The sequence below is a fragment of the Littorina saxatilis genome, linkage group LG9, assembly GCF_037325665.1.
Source record: "Littorina saxatilis isolate snail1 linkage group LG9, US_GU_Lsax_2.0, whole genome shotgun sequence".
NCBI lineage: Eukaryota > Metazoa > Mollusca > Gastropoda > Littorinimorpha > Littorinidae > Littorina > Littorina saxatilis.
Window position 1 is genome coordinate 31,558,000 of NC_090253.1, and position 12,333 is coordinate 31,570,332.

Consider the following 12,333-nt stretch of genomic DNA (forward strand, 5'->3'; position numbering starts at 1 on the left):
ATGTTGAACTAACTGATTGGATTTGCTAGTTTATCTATGTGTGATCGACAAGAAGAAGAAGATATTTTATTTATTAAAGTATACAACACCTGCTTTTTTACTTACACTCAGCACATTCTACCAGGTATCAGAGTTAGGTGTCTTTCCACAAAACCACCTCAGGGTGTGCTCAAAATCCCCAAAAAAGGGCATGAAAGACAGAGCGAAAGAGAGAGACACACAGCGAGACCGTTCAAGTGGCAGTCACTTTGTCAAAGCCGTATTACCTACCTTCACTGCAAGCTCTGTTTCACGCTGTGACAGCCTGCGTGTCCCTCTCCCTGCGTTTACCTGGCGTTTCAAAGAGAGAGAGAGAGAGAGAGAGAGAGAGAGAGAGAGAGCGAGAGAGAGAGAAAGAGAGAGAGGGCCGCAGCAGTTAACTGGTCGTCCGCTGTCAACGCAAGAAGCGGTTTTGGGCTTCGTAGTGAGCGTTGAGTGAGTAGAGCGTGTGTGTGTGTGTGTGTCGCGAGTGTCGCCCGCTTTCCACGGCTCGCGCGCTCTTTCTCTGCGAGTGTCCCTGCTGGCCACTGAAACCGCCCTCTGTGTGCAATTCAGTCTGTGTGTATTCCTGTAGCTTGACGGCAAAATACCTGTGGAGCGGTGCGCGGCCCTGTTATTACCTGAGTGCACAACGTTTTTCGGGAGCGCCTCTCAAGTTGGTGGGTTGGTGGACACACCCGGTACTTCTTTCACAGGGTGGATGTGTTTGTGTCGTGATTTTGAGTCGCTGGTGGCACTATTTTGAGTTCTCTCGCGTGAAAGTTTCACCTGGACTGTTTTTGGTTTTTTTTTTCGGAGTAGAAAGTTTTCTTTCATGGTGAATTCTTCCCAGATGTTGAAGGAGAACTGGTTGTGTTTTGGGGGTGTGTGAAAAGTGTGTGACGACAAGAACAGCAGGATTACAGTCAGTTGTGTTAGTGTCAACACGAGACGGAGCTTACGGCTTCGATCTTTATTTTGAAAACCCTGGAGTATTGCCTATTTGTTTCTGCTGTGTTCGTAAACCTGCGAACACACGTACCCGGAAATAAAACTGTGTACACATACAACTGTGAGTACATCAAGTGCCTTATCGAACTGGATTGTGCTTGAGGCAAGATATCGGCACATACTGCTAGGATTATTACTGCTTATCGGCACCTCTCTCTGTTCTCGCAGGCATATGATTTGAAGTGTCTTCCAGAAGTTTGTGTGAGCAACCATTAACCGCGGCCTTAAAGTTTCGGTGTTTAGCGAAATACCAAGAGGTTAAACTTCCCCTTCCTCGGCGTATGTGTGGTGCGAGAAAGCGAGATTACTTGGTCAAACATGAACATGTGGAGGCTGCGAGAGACTTAACATTTGCACAGTGATAAGATAAAGTAGCCAGTGACCGCGGGAAGTAAGTGCCAACTTTAGCACCACCATTAGGCTCGGGGTCGCTCCACATAGGACCCGCTACTTTCTTTTTGTGTGCGTGTGTGTACGGGAGATCCTGTAGATAAGGTAGACTGAGTAGCCAGGAGGGAACAGCGGGTAGCTGCCACCCGGCCAACGCCCTGGCCTCTGGTAGTTCGCTGCACAGTTAAGACAGACGGTAGGCGTGGGGGCTTGTTGAATCAGCCATCATGGTGCAGGAAAAAGAACTGATCCGGAAACGGGTGTTGTACATCGGCAGCGCGGTCCCCCTAGAATCGGCAGACGGCCTGGATGGCGTTCAGAAGCCGCTGCTGGAGCGCTACCCGGTGGACGATGACGCGGCCGTGCAAGGCGTCCTGGCCTTCCTGTCCATCGTGCCCAGCGGCATCACGCTGCAGTACGTCAGCGACCCGGGCCGCATCCTCTTCTTCCCCATCTCGTCCCTGACGCTGTGCGCCGCCGTGCGGTGCGTGACCAAGGTGAACGGCAGCACGGGGGAGAGGACGCACCAGTTCATGTCTCTGTCCTCCCCCCAGGCTGGAGGCACCAACGCCAAGCGGCCCGCCATCTTCACCACCATCACGCGGCGCACGGAGGGCCGCAAGATCCTGGAGTGTCACGGCTTTATCTGCACCTCCTCCAAGGACGCCCTGGAGCTCGTGCAGGTCACCTCCTACGCCGACCGCGTCATCAAGGGCAAGATCAACGGTGCCACGCCCCCACCCCCCGCCGTCGTCCACCACCACCACCACTCCCACCCCTCCCACTCCCACAACCACGAGCCGTTGTCAATGTCACCTCGTAGTTTCGAGACCAACACGATGAGGTCGGCTGCCTCCACGTCAGGGATCAGCACCAGGGCCTCCCCCCCTGTGGCCGGTCCTGAGGGCGAGCACCCGGTCAGGCTTGTGGCCGGACTGACGGTGTCCGGAGCCAGCATGTCGACGGACAAGACCAGCCAGAGGGTAGCACCCGAGTTCTACGAGGCCCCGCCCCGCCACGGCTACTTCTACAAGACGCCGGACACGCAGATCAAGACGTATACGGTGGAGCGGGTGATGGACGGGGAGAAGGAGCGCCTGACCGCCATCTCCCCCAACGCCATGTCCCCGCGCCCCGGCTCCGACAGGAGGTCCATGTACGAAGGCACACTCTCCCCTCCTCCCCATCATCCAGTCTCAGGAGCCATGACCTTGCCCCATCCCCCAGGCCGCACCCTTATCCCGGTGCGAGCCATGCCTCCTTCAGCCGCTGTCATCAGGCCTCGCTTCTTTTCGCCCCCGCCGCCCCTCCTCCGCCCCCGCCCCATGATGGTGCCCCAGCACCCCATGATGGCAGGACGCGGAGGGGACCCCTACGTCTTCCTGCCGCCACCGCACCCGCCCCACATGGTTGACGCGCCCTACGTCATCCGGCGTCGCCCGCCACGCCGCAGCTCTGACTCTTCCTCCAGGGGTTCCACAGGCTCGTCTTCGCCGCCCGGGTCGCCCCGGGAGATGAACGGACGCCGGATGGTCAACGGGGACGGCGCCGACGGGTCGAGTGACGTCAGCTCCAGGCCTCACACGCCCCCCACGGACTACGAGCGAGGAGGGCCTCGCGTCAGCCGCAAGGAGCAGTTTGACCGCAGCCAGCGACACATCAAGGAGATGAATGGGGGGCCTCTTCCGCCTCACCTCAGCTACGCCACGCTCCCGGGAGGTCCCCTCCCGCCTCAACCCCCTCCCGGCTACCCTTACGACTACTACGTCTACCCCACCCGCTACCCGTACGGCCCTGTTGCGTACCCGCCTTTCATGATGGAGCGGGCCCGGTCTGTGCCGCCCCAAGCAAACCGGGGCAAGTCGCACGACCGCAAGAAGAACCGCAAGGGGAAGAAGGAGAAGAAGAAGTCCGACAAGCGCATGTACGGCGTGCCCAGCGACATCTCCACCGACAGCGTGGGCTACACGTCCGAGGTGGCGCCCGGCGGCGAGTACCCGCGCATGCCACGTGACTTCCGGCGGCTGGAGAACCAGTTCCGGCACGAGCGCGCCTTCTCCAAGAGCCTGGCGGAAGAAGGGAGCCGGGGAGGCCCCGAGCACATGGCCAACGCTTACTCCCTGAACGAGCACATGGCTCAGCGAGGGGGTGGCACCGAAACGGACGGCTTCACGATGTACTGAGGTGCGCCGCTCCGTTACAAGTGAGTGATAGCTTAAAGAGATAGATAATAAAGTGAACGCTAACCAGATACGAAGGACAAGGATGGCGTTGACGGATCAAGGTGTTCACAAAGCTTGGCCTCGTTGTAGGGGAACATGAGTCAACTCTTATTTATGTGATGCAGGTGGAAGGACGACAATGACAGACCGTGCTGTGTACTTACTGCCTCATTATGTAATACAACTCAATGAAAAATGATCAGCAGAGATACAGTAAGGATGAAGTTGGCGGACTTGGCTCTTTGCTGAGCTGGGTTCATTTGTAATAACCAAGATACAATGAAAAGGGTATAGAGGTCGGAGTATGCTGTCTGTTCAGCCGGGTTGAGTTGTAACAAGTAGGTGGACGCTTCAATGAAATACACGAGGAAGAAGAGGGTGCCTTAGCTGAAAAACGTTTTACCAGTATATGTGCAAACTGGAATCATGTTTTTTGTGAAATGTACAGGAACGCTATCATAGACGCTCACCTGAAGTTGGAGATGGACTCTTGTACAAGTTACAGAAACAGAAATCACACTGATCGCTTCTACCTTCATCACAAGAGACGAATACCACTGATCCGAATTCCAGCTTCAAGAAGAAATAAACTAGGGGTTAGTTTTAAGAAACGAAATGGCTTCATTGACCTTGGTTTGGGCACGTTATAGAGGAGGTAGGAACAGTCGAATTAATATTAAACTAAAAGTGAGAACTGTTTTTGTGCGCAAAAGAAATGCCAGAAGTTATCACTGAACTCGTTTGTTTGACTTTCACGAATTATCTGAAGTCCCTCGCGCCATGCGAAAAGGTGGATTAGGTTTGGTATGTGGCAGAAACCAGACTGAAAGTCTCTTCTGATTAGCGTCAGAGGGACACAAGTGGCGGTCCATAATCTCAGCTGGTAAGACTTGTATCAAAATAGCGCTGGACAAACAGGAAAAGGCATGGAATGCGCTGTGGCAACAAGCAACACCAAAGGGTCTTTTGACCAGTGTGACTGCGCCTTGAATATGTGCGCAATATAAATTGCATAAAATAAAAATTAAAAAAAATAAATAATAAATCCCTGCGCTTAGAACTGTACCCACGGAATACGCGCGATATAAGCCTCATATTGATTGATTGATTGACTCGGACTGAAAAGCTGGATCTGGGCCTGTACTGTTTGGAGTCTACGTAACTAGTGTGACGGTAAAAGGTGGATCGGGTTTGACCTGTGGTGTTTAGAAAGCAGCGTAACTGTGTCGGGAAAAGTGAACCAGGTTTGACCTGCAGTGTTTAAAACGTTGCATAACTGTGTCCGAGTCGGGGAAACAGTGGACTATGTTTGCGGTGCTTTAAGCGTAACTGTGACCGAAGAAGTGAATGAAGCTTGAGCTGTGTTGATTGAAAACAGCAAGTTCATGAGCGAAAAGGTGGATAAGGAGTTATAAGTTCTGTATTGTTTGCTTGTAGACTGGTTTGTTTTTTTTGTGTTTTTTTTACAGCGTATTTCTTTTACTGTGACCAGTAATTGCTGAATGATCTGTTTTAATACGACGGTGTGGAAGATGAGAAAGTTGAAGTTAACTGAAAATGTTGACCAGCTTCTTCTAATGTTGAATGAGATAAATTATGTTGATTATATGCAATTTTGAATTCAGTGAAATCTGAGAACAGTTGTTGATCACACTGTGCTGATATTGTGACACGTTGTTTTGCTGTTTTCAGCCAGTAAGAACTGACGTTTCGATCACACTGTGGGGTCGTTGCTGCCTGTTTAGGGTCTTTCTACGCTGTGACCTAGTTTCAAACTGATTAATGCTGTACGCAACAAGCAAGCATGCGAGTTAGCACTCCCACACCAACAAGTTAACAACAACAATAACCACACCAACAAGTTAACAACAACAATAACCACACCAAAAGCAAAAACACAACATTCCAACCGTACAAGAGACACGACTAAATAAGTAAATTTGCTATTGATTTTTTTTCATTGCTATTTGCCATTTTGTTGCAATCCCCTGGAGTAAATGTTTGATTAGTGCTTTTGTGAACAAGAAACAATTGACAAGTGGCTCTATCCCATCTCCCCCCTTTCCCCGTCGCGATATAACCTTCGTGGTTGAAAACGACGTTAAACACCAAATAAAGAAAGAAAGATTTGCCATTTTCATTCTGTTATCGGTAAAATCCCAAGGGGTGGGCTGAGGGTTGTTTGTGTGGAGAAATTCATGTAATTCTCTTGTACAACGTAAAATTCACAGGTGGTTGGAGATTCTTTAATAACCTTGTTGAGTTAATCACTGTTCAGTGTCAGTCCCTAATCAAGAGCAGTGTAACATTGCATCGAAGCGCAGAAAGCACACATTGTGTTAGCCCTGGGATCGATTTCATGGGAGAGCGGCGTGAACGCACCTTCGATTCCCCCCCCCCCCCCCCCCCCCCAGAACATTGCTGGCAGATTTAGCCCAGGATTGACAGAAACCGTCAATAGAGTTTTGTGATCCGCGTTCCGCGTTCTTGCTCTTCGATCCGTAGAAATGATTTCCGCCATCAGAGAGCTGCAGGCTTTAGTGTAGTGGCTTGACCACTCTGAGTGTTGTGTTTAAAGTTTCGCGCATGATTGGCGAATGCCTAACCAAGCGTATTGTTAGGCAAGGTTTGTAAAATGTGACAAAAATGTAACAGTATTGAATTAGAGCGAAATTGAAGTGAGGGGGAGGGGGGGCGATAGTGACGTGTCCCTTAGCGCAATTATTCGGTGTGTGCGGGGGGGGGGGGAGGGGACATGGTGGGTGCGGTGAGGTGATGGTTCGTTGAAGTACCCAAACCGGCACACACACACACACACACACACACACACACACACACACACACACACAAACACACACACACCAGTTTGGTACAAACAACAGAGCTTCCTTGTATAGAAAACCAAGATACACACGGTTTAAAACCTAAACTTAAAATTTGGCACGCCAAATTACCACAGCCTGAGATACATTCTATTAGTTTTTCCTTTGAGTATACACACTTGTGTAACGTATATATATGATATGTATTGATCAAAGGGACATGTATGTGAGTGCCCGATATGACGAACCCGTTCCGTGGACTTAACCCTTGCAGTCTTGACATGAGAGAACTGCTTCACAAAGGTACGAATCAACTGATACAATGTTTTAGTGAAACGTTTTGGACTGACGTATACTGGACTTTCGTGTCACTGCTCTTCCCACAAGAAAGGCAAACCGCTGCAGGAAAACACTGAGCATGTTTTTTTTATGGGACTCTTTCCCAGGGTCCGATCCCAAAAGAATGAACAATATTGAAAAAATATCGGACTGATATACTGGACTTTTGTGTTACTGCGCTTCCCAGGGAGAGAAAGGAAACTGCTGCAGGAAACATCTGATGATGTTAGGCCCTATTACTGGACTCGCTTTCCCAGGTTCCAACCCCAAAAGTATAAACAAAATTGCGTGGGAAAATACCAATTAAAAGGTAATTATGACAAAGTGGGACGCAATATTGTTGTTTATGTAAACATGTCATGTGGAGAACGTTGTATAATTTTGCTTGCATAACAATGCTTCTGTTAACTGGTTTATTCTGTGCATGGATGCACACGTACGCCATCACACAGACATACATGAATGTGAATACAAGCTAGTGTAAAGGCGCGCGCATGCGTGACCAGAAGTGATACTATTTTTTTAGTACAGCATGACAGAAATGAAGCATTGTTTTTATTTTCATTTTTGCTTCACAAAAGTGAGATGTGGTAGTTAACTATGTTTTGTCTTTGTGTTTTTTGATATATATATATTATTGTTAATTTTTGAACATCTATATCGAATGTTAAACAGTTAGATTCAGAGTCAGAGATAAAGTTTTGTAACACCCAAGAGCACATTCTTGAAGTGTTGAGACAGAACAGTGTTAACATGTTACGAAACGATGTCGGTTGCCACGCATGCATGCAAATAACTTAAACAGCAACCTCTACATCCCCAGTTGAACATTTTAATATCATGAATTTGGATAATGTGTTTGTTAAACGCTCGCAAGTGTGTGTGTGTGTGTGGGGGGGGTGTCCGTAGGTGCGTCCGTACGTGTCTGTCTGGTCGTCTGACTGCAGTTAGCTTTCCTACTTGTCTTTGGGCCTGTACAGTTACCCGCGTTTCAACAGCAGAGTAGCACTGTGTCAAAGAGATGCACTCATGTAAAACTTATTTCAATTTTGACATAACTATGTACACATACACTCAGAGTTGTGCCTACAACCTCCATCGGTTTGCCGTCTCCTCTTGTTTTGGGTAAATAGAGGTCGGGTGCTGGGACAAACCTGTCATCATGACGTCACTACTGCTCACCCTCGTCACGTCTCCACTGTCACTGTCTGTCGTGATTAATGCATGCATGATATTAACATAACACGTGTAGTGACTTGTACATGAAACGATTGTTACTATCCTGAATAAGAACTATGTTACACGCTGAATGATGACATTCCTGACAAGAATATAATGTTTCAAACGTTTATATTGTTTGATTGTAACGATTTGTTTATATGAAAAGACTTGTTTTTGTTTGGTTTGTTGTATAAGCAGTAGACACATGAGCACTATTTGTTGTGGATAAATGCTTCGTGTGGAACTATGCTGTATACACTGAGATGTACAGGACAACTTTTTTCTGCTGAATGCCAATATTCTATTATATCATTTGTGCTACCTACTACAAAATCTCTCCGCTTCCTCAGTATTCTTAACATGAGTTCGGGTTTTAAAGTGTACTTTGTATTAGTGTTATCAACGGTAGTTTGCATAGAAAATGGTATCACTGAAGTTGACAACTGTTTTTGCGTGGAAGCAAGCTGTTCGAAGGTGTGTTATTTGTTGACAATACATGACCTTTCTCGTTTTTGAAGCTGTTCTGTGTGTGTGTGTGTGTGTGTGTGTGTGTGTGTGTGTGTGTGTGTGTGCATGAGTGAGTGAGTATGTTTGGTGTGTGTTTGTGTGTGTTTGTGTGTGTGCATGAGTAAGTGAGTATGTCAGTTTGGTGTGTGTGTTTGTGTGTGTGTATGCATGAGTAAGTGAGTGTATGTTTGGTGTGTGTGTGTGTGCATGAGTAAATGAGTGTATGTTTGGTGTGTGTGTGTGTGTGTGCTTGCTTCCTTGTCGGGTCCCAATCCAGCGTCTGTGCTAGGCTTCACTTTGAGTGTGCTATGAATAATGCTGCCTGTCATTTTTGTCATTCTAGTCCTACGGGAAGTTGTTTTGAGAGTGACTCAGAGAAAGCTGAATACAACGTCAAGTCTAGTTCTTTTTCACAATGATTAAACGTTCCAAAGGAACACACAGGCGACTTGGCTTTTGGCTCTATAGAAAGTCGTCTGCTGACCGCAGTTTTTGTCAAGTGTATTCAGAACACACACAAAAACTGCGTCAATGTAGGAACTGGAAGAAGTAATGCAAGCTATTTTACCGTGTACAAACTTACACTTATTTGCGATACTGAATTGTGTTTCGAGTATTATATAAACAAAGCCAGTGTGTCAAGCATTCACCTACGACAATGCACTATGGTGGGGCTCCCACCTTTTCCTCCCAAATAGTCGCACCCCCCCCCCCCCCACGGGCCCCCACCCCCCACCCAGCACTCCTCATTTCTCGCAAGCTACTTTTCTTCCTCCTTCAAAAACTTTTTTGTCGGGACGGGTGTCACGTCAGTATTTGTGGGACAGGTGTTAACGACTGACCTCAAACAAAACGTCAAACTGTATGAGCGTACTCATTGTTGTTGCTTTCCTCAACATGTTGTGTTTAAGCCATCGTCCTTTCTTTGTAAGAAATTGATCACAAATAGCTGTCCAGGCCTTTCCATTGGATAAGAACATCCTTCGCTTTGGACACATACCGAAAAGCAACAGCCTGTGTGCGGCGTTATGATCATATTTTGCGGAAATAATTTCGCTGATAGACATCGGTGTCAATTACACAATTAGTTAAACACACACACACACACACACACACACACACACACACACACACACACACACACACACACACACGCAAAACACACACACACATACACACACACATACACACACACACACACACACACACACACACACACACACACACACACACACACACACACACAAATCACGAAAGCAAACAAAGAAAAGCTAAACAAAAAACATACAACCATACAAAAAACAAACAAGCAAACTCTGCATATGAAAGTGATGAGGATGTAGACGTTTGGTATGTGTAAGTGGGCCATCAGTACATGTAAAAGTGATGAGGATGTAGACGTTTGGTATGTGCATAGACCTATATTAATATAGGTCCCTGGTATGTGTAAGTGGGCCATCAGTACATGTAAAAGCATGGATAGATCTTCTTTGGTGTTATACATGTTCATTTTACATTGGAAAGAAGGTATCTGTAACACGCGGTAGCCATGGTAGTGTAGAACACTTTAACTGCTTGCCTGGTGTTTGTCTTTAATAGTGCATGTTACGATTGTTTTTGTTGTTGAGATTTTTTATTTTAAGAATATAAAAAGTAAGTGTTTATATATGTTCTTGAGTTTATTTCTATTCTGTTTTTGTGTGTGTTCGCACACCTGTACGACGTGCTAATCTGGTAAATTCCGGGTATACTTCTCTACTTTGACCTCGATTGTAAATACACACAACAATAACATGACAGCTAAGAGTACAAGCTATATATATATATCTTTTTTTTATGCAAAACAAGTGATGTATCATGGACTTTTGATTCATACAAGTATTCATATGTTGAGGGTGTGCGAGAGGGTTGTTTGATGCATATCCAATAGTAATGATCGTAAAACGTGTGTAATACTTATTCATTTGGTTTTATTCTCTCTCATAAATAGTGGGTGATGCTGTGACTAGAACCAAAATTTACATCAATAAAAAAAACAAGATTTTTACCTTTTGGGGTCTCATGTTTCTCTCCGTCTGCCTGTTCCTCTGTCTCGTATTGTAATAATAATAATAATAATAATAATAATGATAATAATAAATCACTTTTCTATAGCGCAAGTCCCGAATTCACAGCTCCAAGCGCTTTATAATTCCAATAAACACACGCACACACACACACACACACACACACACACACACACACACACACACACACACACACACACGATATACAAATCATGACATTAGAAAATACAGCATAGCATCCTCGCTACATTGTAGCATATATTTAGCACTGTCTTATTCGTGCGTTTTCACTCTCACAAGCAATGAGTAATGCTGTGTCATTATTGCTATTAGATTTGATAACAAGAAAATAAGAGGTGTGCCTTTAGGTGTCACCTCTACCTGCTTCTATCCCCGTCTCTTTGTTTGTTGGCCGTTTTTTGTTTGTTTAATCCTCCTTCTGTGTGATACTTATTCATGCGTTTTCCCTCTCATAAGCAATGCTTACTTTTTCTTCTACTCCTTCGCGGTTTCCTCTTAAAGGCTGCCCTTTTCGTAGCGTTCTGATTAATTAATTCCTATTGTTTACATGTGCCAATATTGTTATAAAACTGTACCTAAGGGGATATAATAACGATTGGCTGTAGCTTTCGAACACAGAAAAAATTATTTCAGTATTGCAAAATGGTGTTGATAGTGTCGAATGTAAACAGAAAAGTCTCAAAGTGAAAGTGGATGTTTTCCGGAAATTGCGAAGTTAACAAGAATACAGAAAAGCGCGCTTTTCTGCTTAGCACAATACGCTACCGCGCTAATCTGGTGTGTCGATATCACTACGTTTTGCACGTGGAAGGTGAGCGATTTCCTTCACGCGGGGATTGACGAAGCTGTACTGTCTGTGTTGACGGTCTAAAAATAGCCCAAGTCCTGGAGAACTGTTCCTAAACATAGCAATAAACTTGATAAAGAATTAATTATTTCTCGTAATTGGTAAGGCCTTCAAACCTAAAACTTTGCAGGAAGCTTAATTTATACATCCCCGCAACGATGGGAAAAGCCCTGGAAGTAATTAAAATTATTAAATAGGACTATGTCAGCCTTTAATCTTCTTCCCCTTCTGTCTTCCTTCTCATTGTCGTTTTTACTCCCCTGTTGCAGATGAAACACTGCTCGACAACGCTTTCATGCCTCCGAAATTCCTTGGTTGTCTTCTACTCATTCCCGATGTGGTCTTCATCTTTGTCCCCTCTTTTCCCTTCCGTTTCAACCTCCTCTCTCTCCTTCTGGAAACCGTGGATGAAACATTCATCGATAAATCTTTCCTGCTACATAAATTACTCTTTTTATCCTACTCCTTCCCAATGTTATCTTCATCCTCTTCCCCTCCCCTTCCTACTTTTTCACCCGCAGAAGACCGTGGATAAAACTTTAACCAGTAAATCCTTCCTGCCAGAGAAAGATCCTTTTTACAGGGACAAAGTTTACCATTGAACTGGTTGAAAGTCTTTTTTCTCAGGCCTACGCGGGCTACATAGCTGTCGAGTGTTGGGGGCTTGCTTTCACAAAAGTATATTTGAATAAGGGAGGTCAGGGCTAGGTCGTGAGACTTGAGTAGGTGAATATATGGGTACAAAAGTGTCAGTCTTTTTTCTTTAATGCTTTTTGCTATTTTAAGCATATTATGTTCTTATTTTATGTATTCTCTGGCCGTGTGATTGATGTACACTGGGCTCAAGTTTTGTCTGTCAAATGTATCGA

General features: G+C 45.9%; 1 protein-coding gene across 1 annotated transcript; it reads left to right on the plus strand.

The window, feature by feature from the left end:
- The first annotated feature begins 284 nt into the window (after positions 1 to 284).
- Positions 285 to 8,534, plus strand: LOC138975875 (uncharacterized). The gene is made up of 2 exons (XM_070348650.1): positions 285 to 8,241; positions 8,295 to 8,534. The coding sequence occupies exon 1, from the start codon at positions 1,647 to 1,649 to the stop codon at positions 3,600 to 3,602; it is 1,956 nt and encodes a 651-aa protein (XP_070204751.1). The 5' UTR covers positions 285 to 1,646; the 3' UTR covers positions 3,603 to 8,241; positions 8,295 to 8,534.
- The last annotated feature ends 3,799 nt before the right edge of the window (positions 8,535 to 12,333 follow it).

Coding starts and splice junctions, on each gene's coding strand:
- LOC138975875 (XM_070348650.1), top strand. CDS start 1,647: ATGGTGCAGGAAAAAGAACTGATCCGGAAACGGGTGTTGTACATCGGC.